Below are 15261 nucleotides of genomic sequence, written 5' to 3'. Positions count from 1 at the left end.
CACCAATAGCACTGCCCTCCTTCCCACGTTCTGGTGCAATAACACAATGCTGTGTCTGCAACAAGAAGCCTTAGTCATACTACTTCCAGCACGACTCCAGGATTAGAGGTAAAACATTGCACATTTGAGGGACTTAAATTTGTTTCCCTTTTGCAAAACAAACTCCAGATTCAGGATCTTGCAGTCATTTACAAACCCACAAATGCTGGCATGCTTCGAGCAGGTCAGTGCAGTGTACAGTGACAGTGGTTCACGCTGTGATGTCAGTCCCACCTGCTGTAACCTTCCTAACATCCTGCACTGCCACAGAAATGGTTTGCATCTTGCTGCTTGGCAGAACCCACATACCTTTGCCCATGGAAATGCACAGCCAGCTTTTCATGACAGACTTGGCTTTTCTTCATTATATTTCACAAATCCCTTGGGAGCAGTCAGTCCATAGAGCCAAGGGGTCTGCCAGTCCTACACTGAAAATATCCTGAAGATTTAAAAATAATCAAAACCAAATCATATTACAAAGAGCAAAACTAGAGCACAAGAAATAGGTTTCAGCACCCATATACATAATATAAATGCATAAAAGCAAACCACATCCTAAGAAAATGTCTTTAATTTTCATTTTATGGAAATACATGTTTTGTTTTTATTTCCAAGATACAAAATTGTTAAATATCAAACATTTCCTGAACTCTACCAATGCAGATCTTTTCAAACAGAGGGCTGGTACAGTCAGCAGGTTTGTCACAGGTACCAAAAAACATCTTTAACAAAACCCCACAAGATGGGGAAGAAGGGAAGAAACAGATAGGGACATAAAGGTGGAAACAGCAACGAATGTGAAACAAAGGAAGAACTACCTCCCACCAGGAAATTCATATCTGAGGAGCATATAAATGATATTTTTGGAAAAGACAGGGTATCTGTAAAGCTGGTATCTGAATGAGGACTGGGAGGAAGCAGAGAAGGAAAAACTAAAAATGATTTCCACATAAAGTAACGGGTAGAAAGCAATATGTGAAACTGCAGTTCTACCTGCATCAAGAGTTCTGACAGCACACTGATGTTACCTGAAAAAATACCTACAGATTAGGAGATTTGTGGTGACTCCCTTCAAAGCCAGGGCAAATTCAGACTGCCAGGTCTTTTTGTACATTTTATAGCCAGCATGCCAAAGTGGATGACTGAAATACATTTAGTCTTGCTTCTTAAATCTAACATCGTTAATGACAGCAAGGATTTCACGTGATCAACAACAGAATCATATACTAGTTAATATACACAAGTAAAATTGACAGTGATTGTTCAGTAAACAGTTTAAAATAATTAAACTGGTTTTCAGGACACATACTGCATTATTAACACCACTTTAGTTAAATAAATTATGGCTTCCAGGAGGTGTGTTCTTGCAACTGCTTCAATCAATTCCACTTGTTAAGGCAGTTATTTCCTACCACGTTTCAGGGACTTCAAAAATGTCAGTGGGATTACTTGTGAGGCTTCCTAAAAAGACAATTACAGAGCTCTACATTAATGCCTTGGGTATACAAATACTGAAAGTAAAATCAAGAGTCTTTTGGTTCTTTCAAACCATACAAGTCATATTTTTTTCCTCTGGATATATTATTTGCAAGTCAGTATTTACAAAGAGAACCCAACAGATTGTTTAAAAGACATCCCCCATCCTCCCTTCTTTTCCACTGACTGCAGTGACTCTCCAAACACAGCAGAAGCATCAGGTGAGGCATGATCACCTGTCTGCATGCAGCCACACACACAACTCCAAGCATTCTGCCCAGAAAAATATGCTGATGTTGAAAGTCTGCAAAAATAAATTCTTCAATCGGCCCTATGTGAAAAGCCCTCCAAATAAAGACATGACAGACAGTGGTTAATTATGACACACAACACTGCATGTTCTAAGTTATCCTATAAAATCTGTTAGGATGTATAAGATTTATAATTTGTATTAGAAACACTACTGATCTTCAAGCATTGCATATTGTGTTCTAAAGAAAAAGAAAAAAGAGAAAATACCTCAGAGAGAATAAAGAAAGACCACCATTGATCCTTCAGTGGACCATCAGGCAAGCTGACTGTGAACATTTTGGCTTGGTCATAAAGGTAGATAACATTCACACCAGACTGAGAAACTGCATTGGTTCCTCAGCTTACAGAACTGTCACCCAAATAACAGTGAACAAGGGATGTCAGTGCAATGCTATCAGGACAGTCTGAGTGATAAGGTTGTTTGAGGTAATCTGAGGTTTCACAACAAACCTAAACAGTCTCACTGAAGAAAAAATTAAAAAGAAATTAACAATAGCTAAAAATACTTAAAAGAGCTTTATTCCATAGAAGAAAGTAAGCAAATAAGAAATCAAACAGCCTGCTTTTTTTCAGTTTAAACAACTTACAGCAAAGTAAGTTTTAATAGTGACTTAGAGCCTTCCACACATACAAGTCCAGAAAAGCTGAGACATCCAAAAAATGAACAAAAAAAACACAACCATGGAACTTCAGCTCCAAACAGAACAGAAGACTGTGAGCAAGAACATTGCTTTTACCTGCTGAAACTTGTTCTTTCTTGATCTTTTTGAACCTTTTGGTCCTCTTCTTTACATCTGGAGGGGACTCTGCATAGGAATCTGTCTGATCATACTCTGGAACCTCTTCCTCTTCCAAATTATCAGAACCAGTTTCTTCCTGAATAGGACTCATGCTTCTCTTTCCCACTATACTGGTACCTGTAAAACTGAAATGCAGAAAAAATACTCTTATGAACAAGTTAAGAACTTGCTAACTATGACACAGGTGGTAGTTACTACGCATCTATGAAATGCTTAAGAAATTAGTGAAATAAACTGCATTAATTGATGAATCATGACATTATATTATCTGGAAGATGTGACTCAACTGTAAGATTCCATGTCATCTACTAGGATGGTATGCAAATGAAGGCATTTATTGGTCGTGATGCAGGTATCTCAGGCTGAGCTGCTATTCAGATGAGATCCCTCAGCTCAAGTGCAATTAAAGCTGTTCATCTTCACACTGAAGGATCCCACCTCTCTCTCAAAACGACACGCAGCCTTAACAGTGTTTCTGCCACACAGAAAACATCTCTATTTCATTCAGCATACACTGAAGTAATGCTACAGAGCTTTTCACTCCACTAGAATGTAATTATTAATAACTACACAACATGCCTATTTTTTCATTCAATGTTCAGTTCTTTTATTCTTGAGTTACAGAACAAACATTCTACATGTTTTACTTTCTTTCTGTTCGTCACTAATAGAGAAGCAGAGGGTTTCAGTAAGGTTCAGCCAAAGGAATGTGAGATTTAGCTATACAGTTTTGGCTTTGAAGTGGAGGGCCTTTTTCATCTGAACATTCTGCATTTGAGAACAGACTCTTTATGGGATGGCCAAAAGCAGTAAACAAACACCAAACACGATTATGCTTCATGCTCTCCCACTTTGGGAACACAAACAGCATTTAGTTTGATGAACAGCTGGCTCATCCCCCAAACGTTCACACACAGAAGGTCCTCTTGAACAACCTCTCATAAATCTTGTTTTCAAGTCATACCACAGCACAGCTACCCTTAGTGAATGGATGAAAGCCAAAAGCTGCAGAGAACACTGCAAAATACTACAACTCTGTGTTTGGAAAGGGAAGGGGGTAGGATGGGGGCAAGGAGCTCTTGTGAAAACAAAGCAGTCGGAAAATTAAAAGCTACAGGGGCTTGCTCCAAAAGTAATGCCTCTTATTTTATGATGTTGGTCAGTGATGTCAGAGGCAGCTGCTGGTGGGATGGCAGCAGTGTTCAGGCAGACAACGCACTGAGACACACACAAAAAAAGGAAACAATTCACTGAATTTTTTTCAGCAACTTTCCACATGACACGTTTGTGATCATCCTGTACTACTTGGAAAGATAAAAACAAACCTGCCTTTCAGCTTTACTGTTTTCCAAAATATTTGTTAAAAGAGAAAGTTATCTATGGTTCAAACTATAAGCCACCACGCTCACTGTTTGTCTAAGTCTGTGTGTGAGATACCCAAAGTACACATAACATGCAGTGAGGAGAGATCCTTCCTCTAGTAGAAATAACATTCAGACCTGCTATACGAGCACCATCATTTACCTTCCTGTTCCTGAAACACAAGGATGACTCCATCAGGACTGCCTAAGATGGTAATTCATAGCCTTCACTTGGCAATATCACCATGGAAAACCATCCAAAAAATGAAAATCACCTTTACAGGAGCATAAGAGAGCTTTCCAAGTTCCCAAATGCCACAAGCCATGTAGAGGTGTGAAAAAAATGAAGCAGGTAATTCTTTTATTTTGGTTTTAAGAAATGGCACTGCTCCACCAAGCTCTGAAGCTGTGCACTGGCCTGCCCCCACTATCCCAATATTTCAAGTTTGCCTAATCACCAAATCCCCTCTGTTCCTTTATCTATGACCTCGTGGCAGGTGCTGTACCACTACAGGTTTACAAATTAAAAAATACATACACACAGAGAAAAATGACAGATATCTCAAAAGTGCTATGCTTTTGGTGAGAATATAAATAAGCAGCCTGCAATACAGAAGGTCTCACCTGTTCACACAGTAGTATCGACTCTGGGAAAGGTAAGGAGAACCTTGAGTTTTCAACCGTTTTCTCTCCATCTCCTTCCAGCTGTCTTCTGTGCATTTTCTCTTTGCTTGCTTCTCTTCATGTTTTTTCTCAACATATTCTGCATATGTCTGGATCCTGTAACTTTCAGCATACCTGCTGGTGTTTACAGCTATGGGAAAGATGAGTGATGTTATATACAAAACATTTACATGGCAACGTGCCTTCTTCTGAGATAACTTAGTTTTAAGCGTGGAACAGCAAACTATTTGCTCTATTCATATAAATACCTTCTAGCTGGTTCCAGTGTTAGTGGCAAAGCAAACAAACAAACAGTTGTACTCCTAAATCCACACTGCATGTCTGAATTACGTATTCAAAATACTTCTGAGAGAGACTTCACACAAGAAGGGTTAATTCTGCTTAAGACTTCTTTTAAATTAGAAACCATCAATTCTTCAGTCCTGGTCCTCTTCCAGACTGTTTGTTGGCAAGAAAAGATTTCCTGGATTTTTTCCCTTTTAGTCCCATTACTTAACCCAGCAGGTTTATTTTGCATGTCTGCCAGGAAAAGACGACATTTGCAAAGGCTCTGCCAAAACTCTGTTTGATTGCTGTGAAACATAAGCTCATTTGAGCTGCATTTTTTGTTGCACAAGGTATCAGTGGAAGCAGCACTTAACTAGAATCCAGCTGCTGCCTCCTTACATGTTTCTAATGTTCCGTCTCGACTGAAAGAAAGTACTGCCAGCTCAAGGTAGAGGGATCTGAGTCAACACAAAATTAGAATCACCTGGAAAGAAAAAACTGTCACTGCCTTCACTCAGCAACCATTTACCAATGTTCTTTGCAGTCCCAGCATCTTCACAGATCTGCCTTTAATCTGCAAGCCACGCTCTGGCCTAAAGCCATCACTGGAATAGATGAATCAGCAAATTAAACTGGCTGTCAACTGTTGTCTTCTACTGTTTTTAGCCTAACTCACTGAAACAAACTGTTACAAACCAGCAAACCCATTTAAACATTAAACAAAAAACCCACATTTCTTTTCATGTATGTGAGTGGGGCAATTTAAAATACTTTAATGGTAAAGTGGAGATGAAATCCTTATTTTGTGTACTTCCAACATTTCTGTAGAAATTTCAGGGGCGTGCACCACCTTGTCATTCTAGATGAAGTGCACTCGAACACAGCGTCTGCACTACCTGTAACCCACACACGAGGTAGCATGCTCCCACATCACCATTCAGAAACGTGGATTTGCTCTTTTTCTGAGTTGGTCTTCTGCATAGTGACCGTGCTGCAATGAAAGCTGTCACCCACAGCACAAGTCATGACACACAGATGCTGCTGCTGCAAAGTCTTTCAAATGTAAGTTTTGACCTTACTTTTTTTTTCTTTAAAACTTGGCACCTGTGTCTTGTATGTGTGTTCCCAAGATGCAGTTATGACTAGTTGCCTCATGAGACTACTGCACTAATTAAAGCTGTGTTAAACATACCTCCTCTCACGGCCCTCACATTGAACTGTGACCATACAGGACCTGTTTGTAGGAGTGAGGAGACTAGGGTGCGAAGCCAGGGTGCAGGCATCAGGAACGACTCAGTAGTGCTCTCTGGAGTCACTGCACACCAGCCTGCATTCCTATGCGTAGCACTTGTTTAGTTCAACTCAAGCATGCTTTCACTTGCTAAAATCAAGCACATAGTTACCATGGATCATCTGATAAACAGTGATTTGTTCAAACACAATAACCACTTCACACTGTTTTCCTATACACTAGGAGCCAGAGTTATGGCTCTTCCATTTAATTCCCTGACAAACCCTGCTTTCATTTAAGGAAAAGATAATCCTTACGAAGCAGCCTAAAGGTCATCTTTAAAAATCTGTATGAGAGTAAATACTTCTGGTCAGACAGCTCTTCCTTCTTGAAATGAGACCTATATTCTTAGGGGCATATTCACATCCCACATACATATTCACTTCATATATACGTATACACTTATGACTGGTTCTGAAGAGTTAAGTGGTGACTGTAACCAGCATATTATATGCTAAATTCTGCACATGAAAGGTATATGCCAAAAAATCCTGCTCCATGCAGTGCACAACTGAAACAAAGACATGGACAGTTCCAAGGAACCACAGAGACAATTAAATCTTGCGTGGTCTTGAATTAGGAAGCAGCTCCTATAGAAGTTTTCAAAACATTTTCTCTGATGCACTTTAGATACTACCAAACCAAACAGTTACCTTAACTGTGCAGTGCCAATGGAAGAAAAGCATTGCTTGAATGTCTCATGAATTCTACCAAAATATATCAAACTAAAGAATTTTTATTTACTTATTTTTAAATCATAAAATGAAGATAATTTTTTCTGTGAGAAACCTGATGGTACAACACCACGTGGCTGCATTTCACTGCATGGGTTGCAGCTGTAAAGTCTTAGTAGACATTTTCTCAACTCTATTTACAAAAAAAAAGGTGCCTAAACCTGATCACCCATTTTTTCTTTTTAAAATGATTCTTATCTAGAACACTTACTCTACCAAATAACTGAAAAACAGGAATTATAAGAGAACAAATCCATCTGAGACTCCTACTGTCAGGTCTAGGGCCTATGAGTATAGCAGGGCAAGGCACCCAGGACAGGCAGGGCTCCTCCACACCTTAGCAAGGCACACTAGCGAGGCAGGCATTTAGCTGAGCTGGATGTATTTAGCAATCCACTTGCTAATGCTTTGATTAAAATAAAACTTTATCCTGAAAATACTTCTATTTATTTTCAGCAGAATGATTGCACATAAGTCTACTTCTCATAGTGTCAAACAAATATATTCCAGACATGGCTGAAGGAAGTAAAAAATAAAGGCTAATTCAGCCACAGATCGCCTGCTTTCCATTTTCCATAGCAGCTGTGCTGCTGCAAATCCTTTTGTCCATGCCAAGGTAAGTACTGCAGGCTTGCACAGCCTTCCCCAATAAAGTGACACCTCATTAGCTTGCTCCTCAAGATCCTTGTCCTCAAGGAAGGTTAAAGAGGAAAAAAAGCCTCACTGCAAACTGCTTATAAAAATGTAAAACAGTTGAGAGTTATCTCCAACAAGGTACTGAGGTCTCATGGAAGACCCTCTGGGGTAATCCTGCACTGAGGCATCACGAAAGGAAAGTCTGGGTTTGCTCTGAGGTCAGGAAACTATGATCTGTTTATTTTTTAATAACTAATAGAAAACACTTCAGCACTCAGAAGAAAAAGCCTAGTTGTTTGGGACCTTATAGCATAGCACAGTTTTGGATCCCGCAGTCACCTAGAAAAGTCCAAAATCCATGAAGTTAAGAATTTACTTAACACAACTCCAGAAACGTAAACCCCGTGCACTCTCTCAGAGATCATCACAATGATTTATTCAGTCTTTTCTTCAGTGATAAGGAAAGCAGCCTCAGTATCCCAGCCTGGAAGTCTCATGCCTCCCAGCACCAGCTGTAGCATTCAGCCATTAGTACACCTGCTCAGAAGTCTGGCTGTAACACCCTGCCTGATGATCCCTTCCCCAAGGGAATGCGTCACACTTCTGTGGACGGGCTCCACGATGGTGGCATGGATGCAAGCATTTCCATGCAAGTGTGCATGGCAGCAAAGCATCAGAACAGCACCACCACCTCATCTGCCCTGCTGCACATGCTGGTAAGTAATTCAGCATCCCAGCTACTGGGAGAAAAAAATCTCCCTCAACAAAGAGCACAGATGATGGTATAGGCCACACCATGCACCCAGGAGCAGATTGTCATAGAGGACTTTAACTTCCTTGGGTTGCAGTTTAAATACTGAAAGAATTCAAACTATTCAACCTTCGCACCCCGTTCAAATTCCTCAGCAACTCAAACAAAATCTGACACGTATTTCAAATAATCCCAAACTGCAGTATTTCAGGTTGCATCAGGACAACAATTAAATAAAATACCATTTTAACTTTAAAATTAAGGAAAGGTTAAGTCTCCCCTATCCTCTCTACCACTTCCAGACTATTTGCATGGAATCCCAATTCCTCTAAGTCGAGAAGCATTGAAATAATACCACTTTGATTCTAGCCTTTCCAGAAGATAAGCCAACTGCATAAATACATGAAACTTGAATAACATCAAAAGCAAGCTTGCCTAGCAAGACGGAAGTCAGAAGCTGTGCACCAAGTTAGTTCTGAAGGGGTTTTTTTTGTACTTATCAACTACAAGAGGTTCATGCTGCTTATCACACACTTAAAAATCAAGCATTCAGTGTCTGACAGGAATACTGAGAATGAAGACATGAAGTGTGGTGTGAGCAGTGACTTCTGCCTTCTGTATGACCAACAAAAGCAGTATGAACCATTTAGTGAGCTCTAAGCAATAACCTGCCCTGCACAGCAAGCCTCAACAGAAAATGAAGCAACTTTGTTTTCAAGGTGCTAGCAACTCAGCCTTCAACAGAGCACAGTGCAAAAAACGACAAATTACAGCAGTCTGACCAGTCACTCCCACAGATCCTGGGCACGACAGCAGCACAGGTTGAGCATCCATTACCACCACGGAGCAGGGCCTGCCAGAACCTACAGCCATCTCCTCCGCCCCAGCACGGCAGCACTGTCTGCAGCACAGCCTCCTGCTGCCTACAGAATGCTTAGCGAGTATTTCTCAGGGTGCAGCTCCCACTTAATGCTCAAGTTTACATCCTAACTTTGCAGAGCAGTATCATTTTATACAATAAGCCTTCGCTGCTTCTACTGACCATGAGAACGCTGCCAACACGGGGGTCACGTGAATAACCAAATTAAGTGAGGACTCTTGGACATCATTACAAACAGCAACACGAGAAGGTTATGGGATTTGCTTTCTGTTTTTCTGAGGTTTCTGGTTTTTGTGTTTTAAGCATGCTGTATTCAGTTGGAAACCTAAGAGCAGATCCAAAACTGCCCATAAAAATACCGCCCTTTCCCCTACTTGTTTTTTTTCAGTGGGAAAGCAAGAGGAAAGAGCAACAAGGCTTTTTATACGCAAAGATCCAGAGCTACTTTGAGTTAACACTTCAACAATTAAAACACAATTTCCATTCCCCCTTGCCATATGCACACTAGTGATTACAATGAGAAGTCAGATAAATTAACAAGCAGCTCTTCAAAGTAGGTTTCTTATCAAATAGAAAAGTATATGGAGCAATGTGTTATCATGGGGTTCTGACTGTGTCCTGGTGGTTACCATCCCTAACTACATAACTCAGGAACGTAATTTTAAGGTCTGCTAGGAATAATAGATAGCTTTTATTCCCTATGTATTTAAAATTGATTTCTATGCATATTAACATGAGAAATCTAGCATCTGCCCAGCGTGTAAAAATCAAGTTTTTAGTCAACAGAAAATATCTGAAGCCAGGAGAGTCAGAAGCAACAGAAACAGCACAGAACAGGATGTATGTGGCCTCATGGCCTACGAGAGCTATCATTTGTTTCGTGGCAAATGAAGCGTAAGTACCAAATATAATTATGATTTACTGCCTGAAATGTAAAAGACTGATCTTGCAGATCAACTCAGCTGGCTTAGGCCAGTCTTCCTAGAGGTCAGTGCTGGCCACAGCAGCCACAGGGCTCTCAGGACTGCTTTCAGAGCAAGTGTCCCCACTCAGGAATGAGTGAGGCTGCGCCAAGGCTCTGCCTGCTTCCTTCCCACAGCACTGTCCCCTGCCATTCCACCTCAGCCCTGTCAGTTTAGAAGAGGAAGCAGCCATTTCTTCAAGCCTCCTTCCCACCCTGCTCATCCTCAGAACCAGCTGGAAAGGAAAAACAATTGCAGAAAAGGGTGAAGGAGCAGGGGTTTTGGTTTCAGAGAGAGAGGGGACGGGTACCTTGCGAGCAAGCGGGAGGCCTGCCAGGCAGCCACGGCCCACAGGTAGTCCTTCCCCATCTTTCTTTGTCCTTTCTCTGTCCTCCTTGTCCACCCACACCTCTCCCAAGGAGCCAGCCCTGGCATTTCCTCACGCTGCAGCCGGGCACGCTGATTGGCACGGCGTTAATTAAGCAGCAGCATGGCAAGAAACAGAACCTGGGACATGAGACCGCTGCAATTCCAATGCAACCCTCAGACACAGAGTTGCACAAAACTAGTAACCAGGAGAAATCACACATCTCAAATTCTCTTTTAACACCTACAAGGGTGAAAAAAAAAAAAGGAAAAGGCAGAAGGGACACATTCAGAAGGAACATGCCAGGTCCATCAACCAGTTATCCCGAGCACATGCATTTTGGCTGCAAATCAGCACATGATTGGCTGCAAATCAGCCTGTCAGTGATCTGCTGTTGGGTTTTATAACCCTACACTACTGCAGCCAAACATTCAGTGCTTGAACTGCTGCCGCAGCTGAAAAGTAAGGACACCTTCCAGATCTGAACCAAGTTCAAAATGTATTTGGGAGGATCAGTTAATGCTCCAGCCAGCTTATTACAAAACAGATCCTATTTTCATAGTTGTTTCCCCCCCCCCCCCCGCATTCTCCTTATTAAAGGATGCAAAAATAAGTGTGATATTTTCAGTGTTTAGACACATATACAAGGCCTAATCTAACTACTCTGCACAGGGAAACTTCCACACACCCTTCACGTTCACCTTTATTTATTTTCCATAGCAGTTTTTGTCACGTGTGTTTTGTTAACTACACGCATTAATACCAGCTCAAAGCTAGAAGCAATCCTAAGAGGTAAGCATCAACACGTCTGCAGCAGCACCTTGCTTTGTATCATGCTTGACAGTTCTCCAAGGTTTTCTACCTAGTCCAGAAGATACAGATATTTATATAAACAGGCTTCAAAAACACAGGCCACAAATAGTTTTTCCTAGATTCTTTACTTAAACACAGCCCACTAAATCACAAGTAGCAACTTTCATTGCCAAAGCAGTTCATTGAAGTTTTAAATCAGGAAGTAGAATTGATCTTATGTATTTATTACAGCAAAAAAAAGAAGCTTACATGATTTTACAGGGAAAGAAACTGCACAGCCCCTTAGTAACTGAAGTTGCTATAGTTTATCAGCTGGGCAGGCAGTATACTTTCAGTATATGAGATTTTACTAACCTGATTCATAAAAATCTAGGAAAACCTATGATCACCTGAGCTTTCAAATAACTCGTTCCCTAGTATACAGACCACAGAGCAAGGCTCCCAGTTTGCTGAGGCATAAAAAAAGGCAGATGTGCACACACACTGCTGCCATAAAGATTTCCTTCAAATATTCTCCAGGCATTCAGATCTTTCCACCGTATCTATTTGCTGTAAAAAAGTGAGGTGAAAAAACTGGTGGTGAATGCATCTGCATGCTTGGCATACAACAGCCTTTCAACTGAGCTGATGGTGGGGAACTTACCTCCGTGAATGTTTTTCAAAGTTAAGCTCAAAAGTTCAAATGAAGATTAAAAAAAATAACATCTGGAAAGACTTTATATTATCTATAAACTGCAGACACATTAACAGTCCAAGCGGAGTTAGGAGACTTACTTATTTTGCAAGTGCTCTACAACAAAACTCAAGGCTTTCCACTGCAGTTGTCGCCTGCAGTGTAAACACATCAAACCTGTATCTGTACTAAGGATATCTAGAGGCAAAGCCAGATGATTATAATCCTGATAGCTCTGCTTTGTGCAAAACAATAGCAAACAGCCTCAAAAAAATACTGCCTCAGGTAAAGAAAGTAGTTATACTCTACCTACAGGCTCAGGTACTCAAGAGGGTCATGAAAATCCAAGTCCAGTTTGATCTCACTTCTTTGCTGCAACACAAGCTATGAAAGCCTAGTTGCTCCTATAGCATCCAGACCAACCCAGAGGTTTTGCCACTAGAATTGCAGACATTGCTGGCTTAGAGAATTTTGAAATAGCTGAAGTCCCATCTTAATTCAAAGTAATTTTGGAAACACTTACCTATCTGTACTTGTTCTGGCTGGCTCAACGATACAAACGCTGATGTATCATCAATCCATGAAACCTGAATGTTACCTAGAAAAGGCAAAAGAAATGACTGTTTTTATCTTAAGCTCAGTCACATATTTCATCTGTTGTGCCAGATGACAGATAAGAGGATGGTCAATTAAGTGTAACTTCAGCTGAGAATTTTGTTTTTATTTTTTTTTTAGCAACAAAACTCCACGGTAAAGGTGAATAATGCATCACCATTTATACATGAGCCCAGCACTGCTTCAGAAAGCAGTGACCATGGGCTGCATGTCCATCCTGTATACCCTCAGACTCACTTGAGTAAGGACCAAAAGGAAAAAAGCAAGACTTATCTAATGCCTTCCTGAGTCCTACTGCTTTTTTGTATTTTTTCCTTTGAATCTTTTAACAAGTCAAGTAATAATCAGCAGCTTTTCAGCCCTCACTCCATGTGCCCTATATATTTCTACAACAAAAATCAAAGCAATTTTTCTAGGTAATTTCAGTTCTGTACCAAAAGAAAGAACAGCTCTTGGGGTTTCAAAACCAGTCCGTTCTTCAGAACTGCAACATTTCCTGAAGACATTCTTATAGCACAGGGGGAAAAAACAGTTCACACAAACACAGATCTCTAAGTATTGCAACACTAGATCCTCAAAATCTGGTCACACTATACACGATTTCCTGGATGCGCAATGAAAACTTCATTTTCATAAATAGGAGTAGGTCAAATGCAACAAAAGCTGCACACCTCATTTGGAAGTTGTCACAAAAGGAACAGTGACTGCAATTCAGTTCCTCCGTTCATCGAACAGCCCTTCCATTGCCCACCAGAACAGCTTAAAATGGAACACTGGCACAGAAGGAGCTTACAAAGGGACAGACATGGAGGCATGTCCCACCCAGACACAAAGACTTACTCTGTAGTCTGAAACCCTTTTACATCTCCAGTCCTTAGAAGAGGACTGGCTGAACAAGTTGGATACTGAAAACAGGTCAACTTTATTCAGGCAGACTAGGACACAACATGAGATACACATAATGTCACATCTCCACTTCTCCTGACTTCACAATTCTTTAAATAATGATGCAAACTGACAAACTTTAACTTCATGTGACTTTCAACCAACCTGTGAAAGGCACTTAAACCAAAAGATGTGCACGCAACCTCTAACTCACGAAACCCTAAAGCTGCAGGTTGCAACTGTTTTACTTCGTTTCATACGTGTCCTAATCACTTGCTACCTTCATTCAGCCCAAGAAAAAAGAAATTATTAGTACATTCTTCTACTGTATTACAATGAAGAAAAACGACCACAATGACACCAACTTTGGATTCCAAACAGTTTCTATACCCCAACATCAGGCAAAGGAAAAAGCTGAATCTTTCCTGTGAGTAAGGGTCGAAGCATATATTAAACACAAACATCTTCCTGGTGAATGATTGAAAAGGGTTAACAGAGCTGCCACCTTTCTGGCAGGAAGACAGAGTGCAAAGAAAGCAAGAACAGCTGAAAGAAACACGGGCCTGAGAATGGGGAGGAAAGGCAAGAAACAAACAAATACAGGATCTGAATTAAATATTTAAGATTTACAAAGACACAGTACATGAAGCTCCAATGCCTATGTGACTCTAAGCTGCAAAAGAACATTCAGCTAGAAGTTTAAGGAAAAACTAGATTGCCCACATTTGAAAGGGACATCTTTTAAGCTCCACTTTTTCTCTGCTTTTCTTTTTTTTCTTTTTTAGGAAAAGTTAAGCAGAGCTTTTAGCAGAGGGAGCCAGGAACAAATATCACAGTGTGTGAAACCCATAAATGAGTTGGATTTAGAAGTCATTTAAAGCTCATGTTTGTAGCAGCCTGGACTACCAGACCAAGATTTAAACACCTGAAGGATCACAATTACATTTTAAAAGTAACTCGTGCATCTCCAACATGAGCAAGATTCCATGAATATCTGATTGTGCACTTCCACCTCACACGTCTCTTGTGCTCTCACAAATCAGAATGCATAGGTTTGACCCCACTCATCTGGAAAAACTTTATGTAGCTGTGAAAGGTGCGTGCAAAAGCAATGAACTCCAACAAATACTATTTTTAATACCTTCACATCAGTATTTAAAAAAGAGTTTTAAGAGACTGCATAGTACTGTGAGCACTTGCACAGTGAAATTACGTTCATGAAACTGTAAAAACATCTCACAGGAACAGGTGTCTACTTGGTATGCATGCAGCACTGAAAGACTTCAGAATCAGGAGCACCCTTCTAGAGCAGCAACTGCAAAACAGTTCCAAGCTTGACACCACAGTCCCTTCAGCTGTCTCACTGCTTTCATTAGAAACTCCACAGGAGATTACAACTCTCAAGTACTAGGCTAAAACAAATTCAAAATGATTTTTCTATAAAGACAGATTACTGTTATTATTTAACTTGACAATTTATTTACAATCCAGATAAAAGTTTAATTTAAAAACACTTTAATTCAATTAACATTATAAAATGTAATAATTCACATCTGTTGCTGCCACATTTTTTGGGCTTTTGGCAATCACTTCATCTCACATTGCCCCTCTCTCTGTCCAGCTACAGCTGAACACGCATGGAAGTTCCTATAATTCTGAAAGGCATCCTCTGCAGTCTGTTTTGAGCTCCCACGACAATAAAATCTAAAATAAAA

The 15261-nt window shown here is 40.4% G+C and overlaps 1 protein-coding gene across 5 annotated transcripts in view; it reads right to left on the bottom strand.

Annotated features, from left to right (window-relative positions):
• Positions 1–592: 592 nt before the first annotated feature.
• The window catches only part of PARN (poly(A)-specific ribonuclease), a 29675-nt gene continuing 15006 nt past the window's right edge, over positions 593–15261 (bottom strand). For 3 of the 5 annotated variants that reach the window (XM_065732962.1, XM_065732958.1, XM_065732960.1), the window contains 3 exons: positions 12570–12644; positions 4613–4802; positions 2424–2752 (listed from right to left, as the gene is read on the bottom strand). In XM_065732962.1, coding sequence (XP_065589034.1) covers positions 2428–2752; positions 4613–4802; positions 12570–12644 — 590 coding nt within the window. In that variant the 3' untranslated portion in view covers positions 2424–2427. Of the gene's footprint in view, positions 1501–2423; positions 2753–4612; positions 4803–12569; positions 12645–15261 lie in introns of those variants that run through there. The other 2 variants (XM_065732959.1, XM_065732961.1) reach the window with 1 other exon arrangement.

Source organism: Cyrtonyx montezumae, unplaced genomic scaffold (assembly GCF_038088225.1).
Source record: "Cyrtonyx montezumae isolate F1298 unplaced genomic scaffold, pur_monq_1.0 scaffold_16, whole genome shotgun sequence".
NCBI classification, from domain to species: domain Eukaryota; kingdom Metazoa; phylum Chordata; class Aves; order Galliformes; family Odontophoridae; genus Cyrtonyx; species Cyrtonyx montezumae.
The sequence above is the reverse complement of the archived record's forward strand: the minus strand, read 5'-3'. Positions and strand labels throughout refer to the sequence as shown.